The 21,337-nt window shown below is 47.3% G+C and overlaps 1 protein-coding gene across 2 annotated transcripts in view; it reads left to right on the forward strand.

Moving 5' to 3' along the window:
- The window catches only part of LOC135822749 (uncharacterized), a 28,056-nt gene extending 12,599 nt beyond the window's left edge, over positions 1-15,457 (forward strand). For both annotated transcript variants that reach the window (XM_065335577.1, XM_065335576.1), the window contains exons 5-9: positions 1,951-2,130; positions 4,702-4,828; positions 7,105-7,234; positions 7,706-8,086; positions 13,940-15,457. In XM_065335577.1, coding sequence (XP_065191649.1) covers positions 1,951-2,130; positions 4,702-4,828; positions 7,105-7,234; positions 7,706-8,086; positions 13,940-14,392 — 1,271 coding nt within the window. In that variant the 3' untranslated portion in view covers positions 14,393-15,457. The remainder of the gene's footprint in view (positions 1-1,950; positions 2,131-4,701; positions 4,829-7,104; positions 7,235-7,705; positions 8,087-13,939) is intronic.
- Positions 15,458-21,337: the final 5,880 nt, after the last annotated feature.

The following is a 21,337-nucleotide window of genomic DNA, read 5'->3' on the forward strand; positions in this document are numbered from 1 at the left end:
ACATGCCCATGTGTATACTCCATATGCGGTGAAACCTGTCTAAGACGACCGCTCATGGGACCTTCAAAAGGTGGTCTCTGTTACCCTCTCCTTATCCAGGGTCATTCGACTGGAAATAGCATCCCTTGATCCTGGTTTCAGTAGTCTTCTAGCCACAGGTGGTCGCCTTATCCGAGTTGTCGCCCTGACAGGTTCGACTGGACATATGCTTTTTTTGTATGTAAGGTTGCATGGATAGTAAAACAAATATACACTTGACGCAATATCTTTCCCAGTTCAAGCTCAACAAAACATGTGAGAACAGAAAGTAAACACAGAAACACAACACATTCAAATGAAAATACCGTATAATATCTATTATAAGCACAGGTCTCCATTACTACCACGGTCTCTATTACTAGCACATTGTGAGCACCTTTCAAAACATTATAAGCACAGTCTCATTATAAGCACAGTCTCATTATAAGCACAGTCTCTATTATTAGCACCGTCTTGGTTGACATCAATGCTGCATGCATGATATCTTGCATGTATTTCTTCTTGCTCTGGATGGATGTATTGATTGAAAAAATATAAGCGCTGTCTCCAATATAAGCGCGGTTTCCAATATAAGCACGGGGTAGAGAGGTGTTGAAAAGATAAGTTATAAGGACAGCGCTTATAATAGAGAATAGAACTGCAACAGTCGCGTGTGCAAGCCTGATTACCACTCAGGCATGGATGATAATCACCTGATCAGGTGCCACTCCGCCACCAGGCCTGGCCCGCAATGACGACATCGGTGCGATCATGCCCGTTACATCCCAACAAGGCAGGCAGAATGCAGGAAGAGTACTCAGTGTTGGGCAGTTATGTGGGCTGCTGGATGGCTGCGACGCATTCGGGGGAGGGAAGGACGGCCATTGATGGCAATACAGAGCCGTCACTGACACCTGAGATGACTTCTGTGTCCTCGTCTGCTTCTGCCGCACCCAAGCGAAGTTTGACCATCGGTTTTGCTACGCGCTTCGAAAAGTTAAGTACCACTCTTGCAGATGTAGCACCCTGTAGAAGAACCAGTCCCCAGAAACGGGTTGTCAGAGCAAGGGGGCGGCGGAACGCGCCTCCATCATCCACCTCGTGTCCAGTTCAGGCCGGAATCAATTTCTTGCTTAAAACATTTCATCAATAACTTGAGCGTCCTTCTCGTTGCAGAGCATGATGCGGAGACAGAGTTGCCATTTTGAAGCCAGCCCTCGAGTGGTCCCGGTGTATGCTGCGTGGGTCTGAGATGCTGTGCAGTAGGAGCGCCGTGACAGTCCCCCCCCCCCCCCCCAATGCTTGGTATTGGTGTGCACATGGGCGCCACAGAACTGCTATATTCCGATTGCATCTCCAAGATAAGGAGCGTCATCTGCAGTTACTTGTAGGCCCCTGTGTCTATGAAGGTATCACGAGTTTGCTGAAGCAAGTGCGGGTTAACGACAAGAATTGCCTTCCCTGCATTTGGGTCATGTAGCCGTACGGCGTACCCACAGCTGCAATGTCATTCCAGTGGCTGCAAACCTGGGCCAGGCCGCTACCAGCAGCGCCATCATCACCATACCAAACCTGGTTTACGTCTGAATAGGAACTGGCCAGCTTGTCCACCATTGGCTGAATCGTAGCTGGCCATAGCCAATGGATGGCCCTGGCAGGTACCTTCACAAGGGAGCACCTCACCACCACCAGGAAAACAAAAAAAGTACTCCACTACTATAACTATAATGTGTGCATGGGCATGCTAGTCTGTGCATGTGCACGTGTGCGTACAAAAGTTCGTACACATGTGTTTGTCTGTGTCCATAAGTGCGTGTGTGATTACTGGAATTAGCTATGTGTTTTCCTTTCCTTTGCACTTTTCAAAAGTATGCGTAGATCATTTTAATGATGAAATTGGTCCACCGTTGTCCTCGTTTGTTTCTCTTCAAGACCATGTATGGCACGGTGTGGAAGTAATGCAACTCGGCGATATCTGGAACACGGTGTCCAAAGTCAAGGCCCCGCATTCCCTGTTGCTCAACCGAGAGGGGTTAGCTCTGGCTTTGCCACGTCGCAAGGATCCCATATTTTGCTGCCCTCACTCAGCGATACGCAGGGTCTCCAGCCAAGGTAAGCAATATATCTTTTAAGGGTTGGTCCACATATGGCCGGGAGTCACCGGGAGTGGGCCTCTTGCAACCTCTCCCGGCGCAACCAGTGCAGTCATGACAAAATCATATGGTAAACATTGCAAAGTTGGGCAGTGCCCAAGTCTTGCGAGCGGCCCCGGCACCGATCCCGTACAATTTTCACCAAAAGTGTTTTGTGAGTCATTCGCACCGGTGATCGCCGGTGCCGGGACCCAGACTTTGTCAAAATTTCAAACCAAGACTCATCCCAAATTTTCCTAAAATAAATTGAAGTTAAAGATGAGATCCGTTCGCCATTCTTGTAGCCGCTACAAGGTGGCATATTAGAATTTAAAAGTCAGCATACCAACCCGTTCCTTCTCGGATGATCTGCTTGACTGTTGTGCAACTTATGAGACAAATGCAATTGAAACAAATAATGAATACGAAGGATACATTGGCAAGTTCTTGTGACTTCATCAACCTTTGCATGAATAATTTAGATACGATCGCTTACTAGACTGCACCAAAAGGTGTAGAAGTAGTTTCATGATCTGCAGTAAAAGATAGCACCGAGTGGCCATCACCGAAAGGCCTTGAACTACTGAAGAAACAAGGAATTCAAGCAATCCTGTTGTAGCCTTTTAGCACATTCTGTACTACTTTGTATAAGATTTGGTACTACAGCAGTACTCGAACCAGATGCGGGACTGACCGGGAGTTGGCTCATCGCCGGTGCTTCCGCGCGCCGATTTGGCTTATGCGAAAAAACCTTTACGATAATGTGGTCTTTAGCTAATTTCGAAGCTCCATTGCCCGGAAGAGGCACACATACAGCTGGACGTACGCACGTATAAATAGAATGAGGTCGTCGGAACTGGTCCAGTTTTGCACTTGGGGTCGGCTTTCCGTGAGCATAACTGCACATGATTAAGATGGCAGTCACAAGAGATTTTGTCATAGATATCTTACTTTTGCAGGTCGATCAGGGAAACAACTTGACAGACGGAGAGTGCTAACCTACTAGTATTGGAAGACCGTATTGGGATGTTAAATTGCTATTACGGTCCGGAAACAACTACTTCAAGCTGTTGAACTATTGTAATTTCAAGATACAGTAAAACCAGGTGTAAGCGACCTCTGGGTTTAGCGACCACCTGCTCTTAACGACCGTTTTCCCTTGCACGGACAGTTCTACACAGACTCTGTGGGACCTAGTTATAAAGACCACCTGGTTTTAGCGACCGCTTTTGCGTGCACCGCCGGGTGGTCGCTTAAACCAGGGTTTCCTGTAGTAGTTTGTATATGTTTTCCATGTGCATTGGATCCAGGTCTGCTTGTCTCATATCTTACCAGAAGTCGTGTACCCATGGCTTATCGACCACACCTTCCCATCATGTATTACCCTAGGCAGGTTACAGTTCAACACAAGTATACACCACTGCCCCAAAACAGTCTCTCAGCTCATAGCCAGCAATCGCATGTCACCACGTACATTCAAAATCAACAAAATTTTGCGAATCGACCTTTTTTTCAGGATCACTTTTCAACGAGGACGAAGCAAAGTCGGCCGAACGAAGCCTAGAGGAAGAAAATCACCCTCTCCACTTCACCATCACGATACTGACATAGATACGAGATGAAACAACTAAAAAATCCACAAGAAAACTGTACGGCCATCATCGCGCTGACTTTGGTCTGACTTTGGTCTGAAAATTTCTATCACGATCAAAAATGTACGAGGAGCACTCAAAAATAAGCCACAGACGTACCTGTATCGCTCTCTACTCCTTTTTCAAGGCACAAAAGTCGACTCTCCACTCTCAAACCAGGAACCAGACATACCAGTGGTCCTTTTCAGCTGCTCCACGAGCGCAGGAAAGGTTCACCAAGGGGCGCAGAGCAGCATCCATTCCAAAAAAAGAGCTAAAATACGAGTGAGACTGCATGCCTGAGTACATGAGTACATGTATGAGTACATGCAGAAAATAGTCAATTTCAGCGTTTCTGCTCCAAACAGCAACTAGCTTGACTAGAAACAAAGATTACAACAAAGGATCAAACAACAACCATTTTCTGCAGTTTTTTTGCAGATAGCTTCCTTGTGCTTGGCCCAGCACGCCAAAAATCACACCTCGGAGGAGTACAAAAATTACAACTCTCAGATGTCCTCGATTGCTGGCCATGTACAAACTATTTCAAAAATGAAATACATGCATCCACATGTTGTGTCATGAAGTGTCTGCAATAGAGTCTGCACACCCCAAGTGAGCCGGTTACAGTTAAACCTGTCTAAGTTGGCCGCTCAGGGGGATGTGACAAGTGTGGTCCCCGTATACAGGTGGTCTTTCCACCCAGTGTCATTGTACTGGACACATAACATCCCTTGGTCATGCTTGCAGTCACGGGTCTTCTTGGACACGTTGTCGACTTGTTTGAAATCTTTTATTCTCACGATGGCCTGTGGCCAATAAGAGACTTATCGGAGGGAGTGGTTGCCTTGACAGGTTTACTGTTTCAAAATAGTGTAATAATGTTTGTCCGCTTGTCTATGTCGGTTTGCTCATCACAGACAAGCATCTAGTTGTGGAATTCGGCACATCTGCATCGTGTGGAGAAGGAAGACTGTTCCTGCTGCCTCCTTCTGGTGAATCTACAGCGGAGTACATCTTTCGCATGATCAATAGTCAACAAAGGAGGTATGAAGAACAGGAATCTGATGTGTGAGCAGGTCTGGTAGAAATCACGTGTTGGCCCATTTTGGAACGTTCGAGAAAAAGGGCTCGAAAATTTCTGGTCCACTTGCGGCGCAGGCTGTCATAAGTTATGGCGGCGCTGCATGCTGAATGTCTTGACCAGGGTGTCTTGAGAGCAAGTCGTCTACCAGGGTGTCTTGAGAGCAAGTCGGCTGCCAGGGTGTCTTGAGAGCAAGTCGGCTGCAAACTCAGAGGATTCCGTCGGCAGCGCTAGTGACAGTCCATGTGAGCCGATCGAGCCCCAGTTGAATCACGAAGGAACTTTGTTACTTGGTGGCCAAGCCGCACGCACATGCGTAATAGTGCTGGCTGCTGCTGCTGCTGCTATAGTTGCTGGTGCTGCTGCTTGTGATATTGTTGCTACTATTGCGGATGCTACTGTCGCCACCACCATGGTTGTTGTTGTTGTTGTTGTTGTTGTTGTTGTTGTTGTTGTTGTTGTTGTTGTTGTCGTCGTCGTCGTCGTCGTCGTCGTTGTCAGGGCTCACTATGAAATGGCATGTTTAAAATAGTGTACTGTTACATTGCTACCATCTCTTCTGACAATGGGTATCTGTGGCATGTGTGTGTGTGTTTGTGTGTGTGTGTGTGTGTGTCCACTCTGATTTAACCGCCCACACTAGTAAGTATTATTCACTGGGGGGCAGGGGTAACTGCATTTGGATCCCGGTACGGATACCCTGATGCCGTCAATCCTTTTTTCTGCACCTTTTCCTCACCCGCTTACTGAGGTGTGGTAAGCCTGTAAGTGGGATCATTTCCAAGTCCACCCAGAGTTTGGGGATTCCAGGAGGTGTCAGCTGTTGGGCGACTCGAGAGGCAATTGAGTCATCTTTCCAAGATTCCTTTTGAGTCTCTTTCTCCTCTCCCGGGGAGACCCATGTGACCAATTTTGGTAGTGAGCAATTACAGTGCAGTACAGGCAAAAGGGGTACATGGATGCGGCTAATGGGGTCGTTCTCGTCACTTGTGCCAGTGGTTGTGAGACTTATCCACTCACCCCCACCGTTAGGCGCTGCGTTACGCGCTAGGGTTTACCGGGTGTTAGTGGCCATCGTGAGTTCCCTTCGGGAAGATTTTTTTTTACAGTGCAGTACAGTGTGTGTGTGTGTGTGTGTGTGTGTGTGTGTGTGTGTGTGTGTGTGTGTGTGTGTGTGTGTGTGTGTGTGTGTGTGTGTGTGTGTGTGCGTGCGTGTGGTACATGCTGTGTGTGTGTGTGTCCCGTATGGTGCAGTGATATGTGCAGTCGATTTCCAATCGAGAGGCTGCGGGTTCAATTCCCGACGAATATGTGTGCACACATCTTTCTTCTCTTTCTCATTCTCCTAGCTCTTCTTTCATTCTCCAGGGTGGTTGCCAACAGCCCGTGTATGCTGGAGTATGTGGTGTGGCGTGTGTGTCAGAAAAGAAAGATAAAATGGAAAAAATGAAAAATGAAAACTGATAGGGATTCACTGGCCAGAAAAAGCCACTTCAATCTGCTGTGTGGTGGATACCAGGCTAAAATGTGTGGCGGTCAATTCATCGGCCTTGCAAGCTGTTGAATGGTGTAATCCCAGCACAAGTTGCTATGTCTAACACAGCTGTTCGCTTCCATCGCTTCCGGGATGGGCATGTCTGAGTTTGAGGCAATCTTCAGACAACTGATAACCTGTACATCTTGTGGCTAAAAAATTATACCCAGGCAGGTAGCAAAGCGCCCAAAGGTAGCAAAGCGCGACATTAGTGTCACATTCGATTAGTGAGACATGGTGCTGATGGTGTCGGATTTTACATGGGGGTTGAAAAGAAAGGAGAGAAGGAGAGGTGAAAGTCAAGTGAAATGACGGCAGGCAGGCTCTGGAGGTGGCAGCCAGGTGCTGGCGATGACATGCAGGTCGCTAAATCACACCAGTGCCGTAGCGCGAGAGGTAGAACATATTCAGGTGTCGACATTTTGATACTAATTTTGATTTTTTTTGTTTAGTAGCGTGGCTGCGTCGGCGCCAATGATCCTCACCTTTTCTGCTAAGCATAGGGCGGCATCTTAACCTAGGCGGTACCTAGCCCAGTGTCTCCGTTCTCTTCTGCCTTTTGTATATACTTTTGTATGTACGTGTGTGTTCGTGTGTGTATTTATGTACATGTATGTGTGTGTGTGTGTGTATGCGTGTGTGTGTATGCGTGTGTGTATGTGGCTGGATATGTGTGCATGGTTTCATACCTTATCTGTTGCACAGTGAATCATTCGCATCACAACAAACGCGTGGGGATAGCCAGCCGCAGAGGAATAGCTTCCAAGACGGCATAGTTAATTCGAGCGGACGTCGACATTCATCTCGTGGACGCTTGGCGCCCCAGCGTCAAGAGGTAGGTGGTGAGCGAGCAAGCACGCGGTGTGTGTATGTGTATGTATGTGTGAGTGTGTGTGTGTGTGTGTGTGTGTGTACATGCGTGTGTGTAAGTGTGTATGTGTGTGTGTGTGTGTGTGCGTGTGTGTGTGTGTGTGTGTGTGTGTGTGTGTGTGTGTGTGTGCAAGTGTGCGTGTGCGTGAATGGGTGTGTATGTATGTACAGATATGTGTGTGTGTGTGTGTGTGTGTGTGTGTGTGTGTGTGTGTGTGTGTGTGTGTGTGTGTGTGTGTGTGTGTGTGTGTGTGTGTGTGTGTACAAGTGTGCATGTAACGTATTTGCCGAAGTAGAACGCGCACATGAGTGTAACACCCATCCCCTTTTTGAGCTACGGTTTGGAAATTCAAGGTATATCCGGAGCATAATGTGCAGCCTAGATTTGTCAGTTATTTCCTCCATTGCATATGATGTGTGTGCTACTTGCGTGCAGGGTTCATCTTCTTATGAATCCATGGTGCATCCACGCACCAAGTGTGACTCTGGTCAGAGCCGGTCTGGCTCCAAGAGTTCCTCCGCCAGTGCTATTTCCGGTGGCTCTCGCGGTCCAGCCACAGCTGAAGGCGCTGGTGACTGTTATGAAGTCATGTCAAGATCTAGCACGTCTACTTCTGCCGTTTCTGCTGCTGTTTCTGCTGCTACTGATGTGGATCATGGCGACGATGAGGACGTCTACACGGACATGGGGCATGAGTCTCGGGCACAAAGCCGCAAGTCAGGATGCGACGACGACGACATGTACACCACCATGGATGGGGCTCAGTCGCACAGCGACAAGCCAGGATATGCTGTTCTCAACGTTAGCAAGCCTGAGGTAGGGTTTCTCACATAATATTTGAGCTGGCAAGTCAAACTTTTGGTGCATTTAAAAAACCGAAATGTTATTCCAAATTTGGACTTCACGGAGAATTTTCAGTGTTAGGAAATTTGAGGCCACATGCCACGTACTGCTCTTTTCTCTCCGAAACTCAACACTTGCAAGCCAGATATGAAAGAAAGAAAAAATCATCAGTCACACCCCCGGGACTCGAACCAGCCATCGTATCTGGCTTGCAAGTGTTGAGTTTCGGAGAGAAAAGAGCAGCACATGGCATGTGGCCTCAAATTTCCTAACACTTCGAAATGTTATTCGACAAGAATAATATTCTTGCGGAACCTAGATATACAGTCCTCCTCCATGTTTAACTACAGTTGTTGTTGTTTGGCTTTATTATAGAGTGGAGTTCCAAAACAGGCCTAAACCTAATGACAATGGTCCCACTGATAATAAGAGAAAAGAAAAATATATAAAACAGAGAAGAAGATAGTTAGATAACTAATATGAGCACGGCGGCAGGGAAAAAAGTCACAAGCACGGCAACCGGGAAGAAAGGAGTGAGTGAGAGCAGTAAAACCTGGTGTAAGCGACCTCTCGTTTTAGTGACCACCTGTTCTTAACGGCCGTTTTCCATGCACGGACAGTTCTACACAGACACTGTGGGACCTGGTTCTAAAGACCACCTGGCTTTAACCCTTTATGTACCAGCCATCTAATGTATGTAAGGGGCTATCGCAGCCAAAGAAGCAACCATGGTATGAAATCTAGACAACTTTTGTATATGCAAGTTGTGTTTTCCTGACTCCATATGTATCACTGCACCCAGGTAAGCATGGATATTGGTACAGCATGCAGTAGTATATGAAGGCCATAGGTGGAATACCAAAGATACGCGCCAATTGTGCATATTTCTGACCAACCAGGGTATCACAAACAAATAGACTGAGAATGAGTTTGTGCTCGTGTACTGGGAACATAGGGACAAAACAACCTCATAAGCGTTGTCTCAGTGCATGAAGAGTAACAACATACCAGGGAAATGGTCATATTGTCACACATTTGAGGTAAAACAATTGGTTCAAAATTGCAAATTTTGAATTCTTGTCTCAGATTCGAAATCTATATTTTTCTTCAGCTACTCACATCCAGCGTCAGGTAAGTGAAAGAGAAGACAAGAAGCAGTCGCTGGCTGGTGAATTACGCCTGCCTTGACGATTTTAGGCCATCGCTGCCCTCCCTCTCGCTCCTGTTTTGAGAGCGAATACTGCGCTGGGATCAGCGATACAAATTTTCAATTTCGAGTCGCATTCCGCGATGATATCGCCACAGCCGATCTCTCCAATCGTCCACCACGTCTAGAAGACGTCGACATGACCTAGAACAAGCTACATCTTCGCTACAAGCAGAAAACTGAGCGAGAACATGATCGAAACAGCGACAATTGTTTGCGCTGCAAAGCATACTTTTGAACGCGTTCGTTCTCCATACTTTCAAATGGCAACCTACCCATATCATACATCAACATTTTCAGTGGGATCTCAGCTGTCAAGCGCAAAAAAAACGCGGGTCGATCAGAGCTACGGCGGCGGGGAACGGCGCGCTTGATTGGAGTGCAGCGAACCGTACCATATGGTACGGTTCGAGATGGGGCTGGTACACAAAGGGTTAACGACCGCTTTTCCTTGCACCGTGGGGTGGTCGCTTAAACCAGGTTTTACTGTCAATCATAGTCTGAAACATTGTAAAGAACGGTATATCTAACGTCAGGTATCCAGGGCTAGAGCAACATAGTTTGGCACTTCAATAAATAGTGCTGAAACAATTAAATCGATTACTCGTTACTTACTCGATAAGAAATCGATCGAGCGGTTATTTCTATTTTATCGGCTAAACGAGTAGAATGGTACTTACGCTCGGTACGGGATTCCCCCCTTTTTTGGGGGGGGGGGGGTGCACAAAGCGTGCATGCACCGAAAGTGTTGCGAGTACGACATGAATATGTACATGACTGTACACTTGCGATATCGATGTACAGTAAAACCTGTAACTAAAGACCGGCACCGTGACTAGCGACCAGGCTGGTACTACAGTAAAACCTGTAACTAAAGACCACCGTGACTAGCGACCAGCCTGGTACTACCGACCATTTCGCCAGGCACGGGCGGTCCCACATTCAAAATGCACTGTGACTAGCGACTACCTGCTGAACGCGACCAGCGACCGCCTTTTCTTGTCCCTAAGACGATTTTTGACCCGTAACTAGCGACCGCGATGTAGGAAATCAAATGTTGCTCGAAGCTCCTTTTTGAAATTTTGATGATTTTCCGTGGTCCTGAAAGGAATCTTTCGATACCACAGCTGAAGAAATGAACGCAGGTCATTTGGACTGTGGAGTCGGTGTGGACTGCACTACACCTGTCAGAATTCTCAAGAGCTGTCTAGAATAAACATAACAGGAAACGTCTTGGAGAGCGCATCGAAAGCGCTCTCTGATCGATGTTACTACTTGGAGAAGGAACGAAGACTGAGCGGCTCTGTCACCCCAGTCATACAGACGAATCGACGATGGCATAAAGGAATCCAGAAACAAAGCAGCACTGCAAGGTCCTGATGCTGAAAGATCGCGTTCAAGCAATCGAGAAGTCGCAACAAGGACAGTCGGTACGATTGATCGCATGAACAAATTTGAAGCCAAGCGCAAAACGAAACTTCCGCAGGGAATGTTTGACTCCTGGCTTCAGAAGTAGGAGCTGAATTTAATGTCTGCAAAAAAGTTAATCTTCTCTCTCTCTCTCTCTCTCTCTCTCTCTCTCTCTCTCTCTCTCTCTCTCTCTCTCTCTCTCTCTCTGTCTCGCTCCATCTTTCCATCTTTCTCTCCAAGTGTTGTTTGACCTGAAATAAGCATGACATTGCGCAAGTCTTGGGGAATTGTATTAGCTGCATTTTGATATACCGTAAAGTAGCGGATAAAAGCCGGGTTTGCATACAAGCACATCGCGGATAGAAGCCTGAAAATCAAACGGGTCAAATGCATATAAGCCTGTCGTGCGTAGAAGCCTGGCTTCTATGCAAGTGAGGATCGGGTAGGTTAAGAGTGCACGCGCTATGTACGGTGCATAGTAAAACCGCCGCCATACCGGTAGTCAGTGGTAGATCTACGCGTGTCGCGCGTAGAAGCGTGCATACAAGCCTGGCAAAACATATCAGTGGTGCATATAAGCATGGTTTGCATACGAGCCTGGTTTGCATTAAAGCCTGATGCAGAAAGCGGCTTATGTGCTTTTAGGGCATGTTCGATTGGTAGGATCGGGATTCCGATCCACCGGATCCACTGGATTCGCACCCTTTCAATTGGTCGAATCCGGATCCGGATCCTTCGGATTTGGATCCGGTCAACCCACCTCGGGGAGCAGGGTTGACCGGATCCAACGGATCCAAATGTGAACTTTGTGCGTATATGGCGGGTAAAAATCATTTTTGTACACATTGTGGTACGCACACGTGGATGGAGATAGAGCTTGTTGATTTTTGTACGACGCACGCGATGAGTACGACGTTCACCCTTCTGGGTGCCTTGTGAGTGCCATTTTCAACATGGCAACAGTCAAGGTCCAAAATAAAGTGTTCAGTTGAATCTGAAGGATCCGAGGGATCTGAGATCTGGATCCCGATCCTTACCAATCGAACATGCCCTTAGAATCAACTCGTAAAAACTCCAAGTCAATCTCCAATTGACACAACCCTCGTTTATTGAACATAATCACATCCTATCCAATAAAAATAGTTTATAAAAACAGCTTTTTAGGATCGGACCCAGTCCGCATAACCAAGAGAGCTAGCTCCCTTGGCTGCTGTTGGAATATGCAAGAATGGGCCTTCCAGATAAGGTCTAACAAGGAGAAGTGGCTATAGTTTGATGAAAAGAACACCGGTAACCATGGAGACAGACCACACTCTCACATAGATACTGGTTATAAATAGACCGAATAAGGAAAATGATCTGATAGCCGCCTATGAAGGGTAAAAGAAATTGAACCAATGACAACAAAATTGCCCCAGCACACGAGTTGTCATAGAAACACAAATAACAGCTGTCCACTAATTTTGTTGTTGGAGATTGAGTAGGAGTTTTTACTGGTTGATTCTAAATACAATAAATGCTCCGGCCTTGGGTTTATGACCAATAAAAACTAATTATAAAAACCTCGGGGGACCTCTGTTTTTATAATAGTTTTTATTGGTCATAAAGTATAAACCCTCGGCCTCCTCATTTATTGTATACATAAGCCCGGATTTTATCCGCGGCTTTACGGTACATAATTATAATGTAATGGGATCCATATATGGTGGCGCGGTGCAAACCTCTAACTAAAGACCACCTGCTACTAAAGACCGCTTTTGCTGGCACCAAGGGGTGGTCGTTAGTCACAGGTTTTACTGTATGTGCAAAAGTACAAGCGCGATCTGAGAAACATCGACGCCATCACCGTCGCCGTCTTTTCAGCTGACTACTTTTCTTACATACAGCATGCAGGACTGGCAGGCTCAGTATGTGTCTACACTAGCTGCAGGGGCTGGAGTTCCCTCCACGTGCGAGTAGTCTTGAGCTAAAGACAGTAAAGTGGTCTTCAGTTTCGTGTTTTCCGTTCTGTCGACGGTTCCCGAATCAGTTTGCTCGACGACAAGCTAGGCCTGGCGTCTAGGCCTATTTTGAGCATAGACAGGAAAAGCAACTAGTTACTTGTTGGTGCGCCTCAAATCAGCTCATGTGTCGAAATCCACCGATCTGCACCCCTGGCCGGCTTCTCTGACTTCATCGCCGGAGTCAGCGAAGTCACAGGTGAAGGGCACCATCAGCTCTTGGGTTGCAACCAGTGCGTCGCCTCTGTCTTGTCTGTATTCGTCTGGTCAGTCCGAACGGCTGACGGACTTGTTGCGGGATCATCGGATCTATGCACCCGCTTTCCGTCGTTGGCGATGTTGGACTCGTAATTTTTTTGAAATTCACAGAATGTACATTGCACTGATGTAGTTACAATAAGAATCGTGTAGCCGATAAGCCGATTGTTATGGTATCAGCTAAGCCACTAAGGAAAAAATGGAATCGTTTCACAGCACTAACAGGAAAACATGTCAAGGCGACCGCTCGGAGAAGGCTACACCTGTCCTAGAAGACCACTGAAACCAGCACCAAGAGATGCTATTTCCAGTCAAATGACCCTGAATAAGGAGACCACCTGGTGACGGAGACCGTGTTTTGAAGGTCCCTTGAACTGTCGTCTTAGACAGGTTTCACTGTAGCTGGGCTCGAAACAAATCCACAGCACACCTCAGTGTTGACGGATTGGGGCTAGGCGCAGTCTCGGTGCTGCCGGAACGTTCTACATAGTATTGTATTTGTGATCATGGCAGTCAATATCACCGTACTGTCGTGGACATGGAAATCCGGTCGATTGACCGTGGCCGGCGCCCTCAGCGCGTACAGAACGCTGGGTGCAGGGCACATGTTGATCCGATGCGACTACAGCGCTGCAGCGCATAAACTGCATGTGTGTACCGCTTATCCAAGGCTGCATGGCCAGCACCCTGGGGCCACTAGACCATGTACACGTGCGACCGTATTTCCATGTCCACAGCAGCAGTACAAATGCTATGTCTATAGAAAATACTCTACTTTAGTAGAAAGTTCAAGGATTGTGTATAAGCCCATTGCGCATTAAGCCCATTGCGCATTGCCAAATATGGAAGGTATGAGTAATGCATGTGAGTGCCCTGTGATCAGCAATGCCCTGTTGTTCAACACCCCAGACTAATAATGGATATGCACTCTGTTTGGTGATTGCTGTGCAGTCAGTACGTGAGGATCTGTACATGAACACAACTGTGCGGTCACCAGGAGCAGCTGATCTGCCAGCACCAGCCAAGGCAGCCGTGCTGTCAGTCGCAACAGCCGCAGCAGCGGCAGCAGTGCCATCAGCAGCAGCCGCCGCAGTGCCATCAGTAGCCACATCGGCAAATGTGTGTGAGCCTGAGGAGCTGCTGTATGTGAACAACGTTTCACCTGCACTACCAGCGGAGAGAGTAGTTGAGCCAGCACCAGTCCCAGCAGCAGTAGCATCACCAGCAGTCCCGTTAGCAGCAGACACATCACCAGCCAAAGCAGCAGCAGCAGCCATGCCGTCAGAAGCAACGGAGTCCCAGGCGTGTGACTCCCAGGAGCAGGATGAGGATGAGGAGGAGGAACTTTACATAAACAACGTGTCACCTGTACTATCCGCAGGAGCCATAGAGCTCCACCATTAGCACCACCAACAGTGCTCTCACCACCACCAACAGCAGCAGCAGCAGCAGCAGCAGCAGCAGCAGCAGTGACTTCAGCAACAGCAACAGCAGTATCGTGAGCAGCAACAGCAGCCTTAACCATCTGAAGAAACGGTGTCTGACATTGCGCTGATTCCAACTAGGGATATGTACTGTTTCAACATGCTAAAGTAGGACCTGTAAGTTGTTTAGCTCTCCATGCATGCATGTTACATGTACATACATTTATACATACAGTAGCTGGCGGTATCTTCTCTGTCATCTTACAACCATGCTCATACAGATGTCCACACATGCATGTACGTACATTTATACATACATACAGTAGCTGGCGGTATCTGCTCTGTCATCTTACGACCATGCTCATCCGGATGTCCACACATGCATGTGCATACATGTATACATACATACAGTAGCTGGCGGTGTCTTCTCAGTCATCTTACGACCATGCTCATACAGATGTCCACACATGCATGTACGTACATATGTACATTTATACATACATACAGTAGCTGGTGGTAACTTCTCTGTCATCTTACGAGCATGCACACGCGGATGTCGACACACGTCTGAACGCCCTGAACACACACACACACACACGTACATGTACACACACATGCTCATACTCACACACACACACACGCACGCGCGCGCGCGCACACACACACACACACACACACACACACTTCTGGGGCCTCATTTGTCGTCTTTCCAAAAAGTATAGTCGGTGGATGTAGCCATAACATGTAGGATGCCTACAGCAGTGAAAACTGCAGCTGTTAATTAATACAGTCATGTGTGTTTCAATAGCTGCTGTACATTCACTGAAGACAATAATTCTTATTTTTGCATTTTTCTAGTGAAACCAGAATCCCATCGTTTTACTGATATTTCTTGCCTCCATGATGTTACTTCTAGCATTTATAGTTTTCTTTTTGCATATTTGTTTCTTCGGTCAGCTCTGGGTCTCAGGGCCATGCACCAGGATGTGGTGGATATTCAACAAGTTGTATATAGCTGCCATGTGTACAAATATGTATGTCTGTATTTCCTGCCGTCCTATGGAATCAGTTGTGGGATGCATGTGGTCATATGCCAGTGTGTGTGTGTGTGTGTGTGTGTGTGTGTGTGTGTGTGTGTGTGTGTGTGTGTGTGTGTGTGTGTATGTGTGTATACATGTGTGTGTATGTGTGTGTGTGTATGCTTGTGTATTATAATGTGTGTATGTACGTGTGTGCATGTGTGTGTCCAGAGAAATCACTTTGAAAAGCTGTGCGATGTACACCAGGCTGAATAGTGGTGGTCTTCAGCCTTGTAAGCTGTTGAATTGTGCAATTCCAGTACAAGCTGCAACGGCTTCTGCTGTAGCATCGCTATCATCGCTTTCAGTCCGTGTGTGTATGTGTGTCTGCCAGCTAGTTCGGTTGGTGGGTACACTTACCGGTATGCCGGATAGTGTTGGGTCTGTTGCCAACGGGCTCGGCTGCTTGAAGGTGTAATGTTGTACCTACCACCTTTGTTGGTTTCAGGGTTCATATACTTTCTATTTGAAGTATACATACCTGTTAACCATGGACTGCTTCTGGCTAGATTAACTCTTGTGTTTTCATGGTGCTAATGAAGCTTGTATCCGACCCACTCTGATTTAGCCACCCACACTAGTAGTAGCAATTATTACCTTCACTGGGGGCAGGGGTAACTGCAGTTGGATCCCGGGACGGATACCCTGATGCCGTCAATCCTTTTCCTGTACCTTGTCCTCACCCACTTACTGAGGTGTGGTGAGCCCATAAGTGGGGTCATTTTCAAGTCCACCCAGAGTTTTGGGGGTTTCAGGGGGTGTCGGCCATTGGGCGGTTCAATAGCCATCTTTCCAAGATTCCTTTTGAGTCTCTCTCCCCTCTCCCGGGGAGACCCACGTGACCAGTTTTGGCATTGAGCAACAAGTGTGTGTGTGTGTGTGTGTACATGTGTGTGCATGTGTGTGCATGGATATGTGTGTGTGTGTGTGCGTGTGTGTATGCTTTCGTGTGCTCTAAAAGTTGAAGAAGGGTTAGGTAGAGGGTCGGAGACACTCATTCCACCAGGCTCTTCAAATCCAAAGCCGCTTCATTATAATCACAAGTTGACAATGCTTCGGCACACGGTGACTTGGCCATCATCAGGTACACTGAGCCATGATGCCACCAAGCTAAACAGGAGTAAGGAGTACGTCGAGTATGTCCTGACAATGACCTGTTAACTCTATCACCTCATAATAATCAGTGTCGCAGCGCTGTAATGAAGCTGGTTTGGACCTGCAGCGAAGTTTGGAATGGGTGGAATGGATGTGTCCGCCTGACTCGCCTACTATCGGCGGTGGTTCGAATCTCATACTTTGACTGAAGATGTGGACAATCGACGGCCACAATCGTTTCATGGACGTCTTTGACTGGTGTGTGCACACACGAACAGTTAGTTGACAGGCCCTGATCCTGTGAGGAACATGTCACTAATGTGACTTATTTTACTCTCTTTCAAAGCAACACCACACATGCACACATGCATGAGGAGCCAACGGACAATGGCCCACAAAGCGTTATGCAACAAGACCGAGGCGAGGGGGCCAGGCAGGACAAGACGAGACACAGAGACCGAACATCTTTCTTTAGAGTGTAGTCCGAACCGTGAGTGGGTAGAGACTTTGGCTATTGACTACGGATCCTATCGGCTGTTTGGTGCTTTCTGACGGCATCGCTATGCCATTCATTTCAAGAAGACAACAATCATAATCATTAGACCATGAATGGAAATCGTATGGATCTTGATACTGTAGTATGAAGCAGCAGTGTTCGTTCACAGACCGAGCAGTGGGGTTTGATCTGCCGCCATCGACTGTTATGCCCTGTTATCAGCTCAACGACCACTACGTGACGCAGGGTCGACAAAAAAACTCGAGACGCAGCAAACAGGGTGCAGTCATGTCAGTCAAGGTGAGAAACGACCCAACCACCGCCCAAACAATCTATATTCAGCCCCAGCCTTGGCCTGCTTACCCTTACCTATCTCCGAAGATGTTTCGGATTCGAGGCGGACCGGTCCGGAATGCAACTTACAGGTACAAACTGGGACGTTTTCCCGGACGTCAGCTGCACACAATGAACGACAGACGTGCGGACGGCGAGAGTACAGGAGCTCGGACAGTGCGGCCGGGCGGTTGATGTGGGAAGTGATCCGTGTGCTGAGGAGCCAAGCGAACAGATGGTCAACATCGGGCCGCAGCGGCAGATCGGACTAGATCTACATGTACATGTACTAGGCTACTGGTAAGCGTCCCTCTGCACCCACACACTATGAGTATGAGGGCCATGTTTTGTTGCGAGCGGTTCTTCAATGCACTGCTCAGCTTTGTGATGAGAAGATACTCCGTAGCAGGGAGTCGTGTAAACCCGGTTTATACGACTCCCTGCTCTGTGACTCATATCAATACTGTAGGAACAATAATTATAGACAACTGTCCACTGTGTAGATAGAATACTTAGTAGATGATCTACACAGTGAACTGTGATGCTGCACCCGGTACATGTACCCATGAACCCAAGGCTAAGTGTAGCAAACTCGTGTAGTGCTGGTGCTACACAATCATGCTGGTTTTGGCCATGGATTTGGATGGTTCGACGTCATGACATTGTAACGCTGTGTTGATGTACATGTACACTGTGATACAGTAGCATGTACTGTGACTGGCCCTGTGTGCACATCATCATACTGTCTAGTGTTTGACAGGGTAGATCTCATCCACACAATCGATATCATCTCACTTCAAGTGTTCAACATGTCCGTCTCTATCTTGAGTAGGCATTCAAATCGGTTCATAGCGCCAAAAACACCGGATTTTTTTAGATGTCCAGAGCTGTTTTATAACATGCACATGTTCATCACCTATGGCCCTATGGGCTATACACGGCACCCATACGTCCATCTCTGGATAACACTATGTCATGGGACGGGCTCGACAGTGTAGGTCGCGAGTAGGCAGTCTTTCTGGAGGCGTCGCCAGGCACATCTGCCGTTGGGGCAAGTGGAATCCGGCCAGATAATAACAGTACTTGGTTCTCTTCCGGTGCTGCCCCTGCCAGTCGTGCTTGGGGCAGGGCCGATCTACCGGCATGAACGCAAAATGGCATCGCGGACTCTTGTACATGGCGTGGTTAGCACTAAAGTCTTGTGGTCTTGGACTCAGGTCAATGCTGCGATCACAATCGTGAGTTGCAAAGATCACCATACCACTTAGCGGTCCCAAATCTGGAGTCGAATGCATGTCCTGTGATCTCGTGTCGTCTCCATTGACTCCAGGGCGTACATGTACATGTATCTGCCAAGCCTGGTCTAAATTTACTCCAGAGAATCGACGGGCCGGGTAGTGGGGAACTCGGACAGAATGAAGGTTGAGAGTGACATGACAGGTTGCAATGAGCTGGGCGTGTGCGCGGTCGTCTCGTGACATGGCAGCAGCATGCAGCATGCAGCATGCAGCATGCAGCAGTCAGTACAATCGTCACATGTAGTACTGGTCAATCGTCACATGTAGTACTGGTCAATCGTCACATGTAGTACTGGTCAATCGTCACATGTAGTACTGGTCAATCGTCACATGTAGTACTGGTCAATCGTCACATGTAGTACTGGTCAATCGTCACATGTAGTACTGGTCAATCGTCACATGTAGTACTGGTCAATCGTCACATGTAGTACTGGTCAATCGTCACATGTAGTACTGGTCAATCGTCACATGTAGTACTGGTCAATCGTCACATGTAGTACTGGTCAATCGTCACATGTAGTACTGGTCAATCGTCACATGTAGTACTGGTCAATCGTCACATGTAGTACTGGTCAATCGTCACATGTAGTACTGGTCAATCGTCACATGTAGTACTGGTCAATCGTCACATGTAGTACTGGTCAATCGTCACATGTAGTACTGGTCAATCGTCACATGTAGTACTGGTCAATCGTCACATGTAGTACTGGTCAATCGTCACATGTAGTACTGGTCAATCGTCACATGTAGTACTGGTCAATCGTCACATGTAGTACTGGTCAATCGTCACATGTAGTACTGGTCAATCGTCACATGTAGTACTGGTCAATCGTCACATGTAGTACTGGTCAATCGTCACATGTAGTACTGGTCAATCGTCACATGTAGTACTGGTCAATCGTCACATGTAGTACTGGTCAATCGTCACATGTAGTACTGGTCAATCGTCACATGTAGTACTGGTCAATCGTCACATGTAGTACTGGTCAATCGTCACATGTAGTACTGGTCAATCGTCACATGTAGTACTGGTCAATCGTCACATGTAGTACTGGTCAATCGTCACATGTAGTACTGGTCAATCGTCACATGTAGTACTGGTCAATCGTCACATGTAGTACTGGTCAATCGTCACATGTAGTACTGGTCAATCGTCACATGTAGTACTGGTCAATCGTCACATGTAGTACTGGTCAATCGTCACATGTAGTACTGGTCAATCGTCACATGTAGTACTGGTCAATCGTCACATGTAGTACTGGTCAATCGTCACATGTAGTACTGGTCAATCGTCACATGTAGTACTGGTCAATCGTCACATGTAGTACTGGTCAATCGTCACTGTATCATTTGCACCAGTACTGACTGCCTAATGCCAACTTCCTACAGGGCAAGTCAGTGAACACTGAAAACGGTGTGTACCGCTCCGCTTTGCAGTACCATCATGTACATTGGGATATTGGCGAGGCGACCACGGGCTGGCAAGTAAGATAGGTAATTACATGTATTAAAATGACTGTAGTTTGATTAGCCATCCAGATAGACTGCAAGTCGCACATATCTCCACACAATAATGTACATGTACATGCACCTGAAGGTCTCCTATAAACTAGTAGTAGTACTGCCTGAACAGTATGGAGGTGGAGCCGGGAAAGTGATGGAACGTGATGCTTAGCTGCCACCAACTAGTACACTCCCAAGCAAATATACTCACTTGCATGACGTTCTCGACTGACATTGAGACCACACGTGAGCCTCACGGAAGCAGCACTAGTAGTGTACCCATCGTCCCACTACATGTACCGTCCTTAGTTATGAATCCGCTAATAAATTATGTACTGTGATCCACCCATTGACTCGTCTCCGATTCACGCCCCTCGCGATCACTTCCCCATGTTGTACGTATTCGCACATAGCTCGCGACAAACACAGCATCGTGGGTAGGTTGGGGACCTTTGTGAGGTTTATGGGTGGAGTCACCATGGTCAATCTCGTCAAGGATTTCACTGACATCTGTTTTATTATTTTAAACGTTCTGGAGTGAAGAATGTTACAGCATTGTGATCGGCGAGATGTGAGCTACCACGGTATGTGTGTATCGTGCTCGACAGTGGAAGGCATACACCATGTACACGTGTGTAGCTTGTTTCACAAGGGAACGAACACAACAATGAGCATGATTTACAGGATGGAAAAAGATCGAAAGTAATGTTGAGGCGTCTTGCAGCTTCATCTAAAGATCAGCAGAAGATGATAGTGTGATCTCGGAGATTGAAGTGCGGGGCGTGGTGTGGTGTACATAATATGTACCTGTGTTCACAACGTTTTCCAGTGATCTGGGTTTTAGTATTCATTCTTGTTTCTAGCATTGAAAAGACACGTCTTCTACATGTCTGTCCACTGGTTCACTGGTTGATACTTGACAGTGGACCCACCATAATACTTTTGAAGTACGAACTAAGCACAGTAGTAGCGCAGTGAGAGTGGATGCGGAGTGGAGGTGACGTAGAATAATCATGAGGTGCTAGCATTCGCAACGAGCCCTCCGCACAGGTGCACAGGTGCACGATTGCTCTGCTGTCCAGTCCAATCGAGTCTCAGCACTGAGACTTGTGAGAGATGCG

The sequence above is a fragment of the Sycon ciliatum genome, chromosome 8, assembly GCF_964019385.1.
Source record: "Sycon ciliatum chromosome 8, ocSycCili1.1, whole genome shotgun sequence".
NCBI lineage: Eukaryota > Metazoa > Porifera > Calcarea > Leucosolenida > Sycettidae > Sycon > Sycon ciliatum.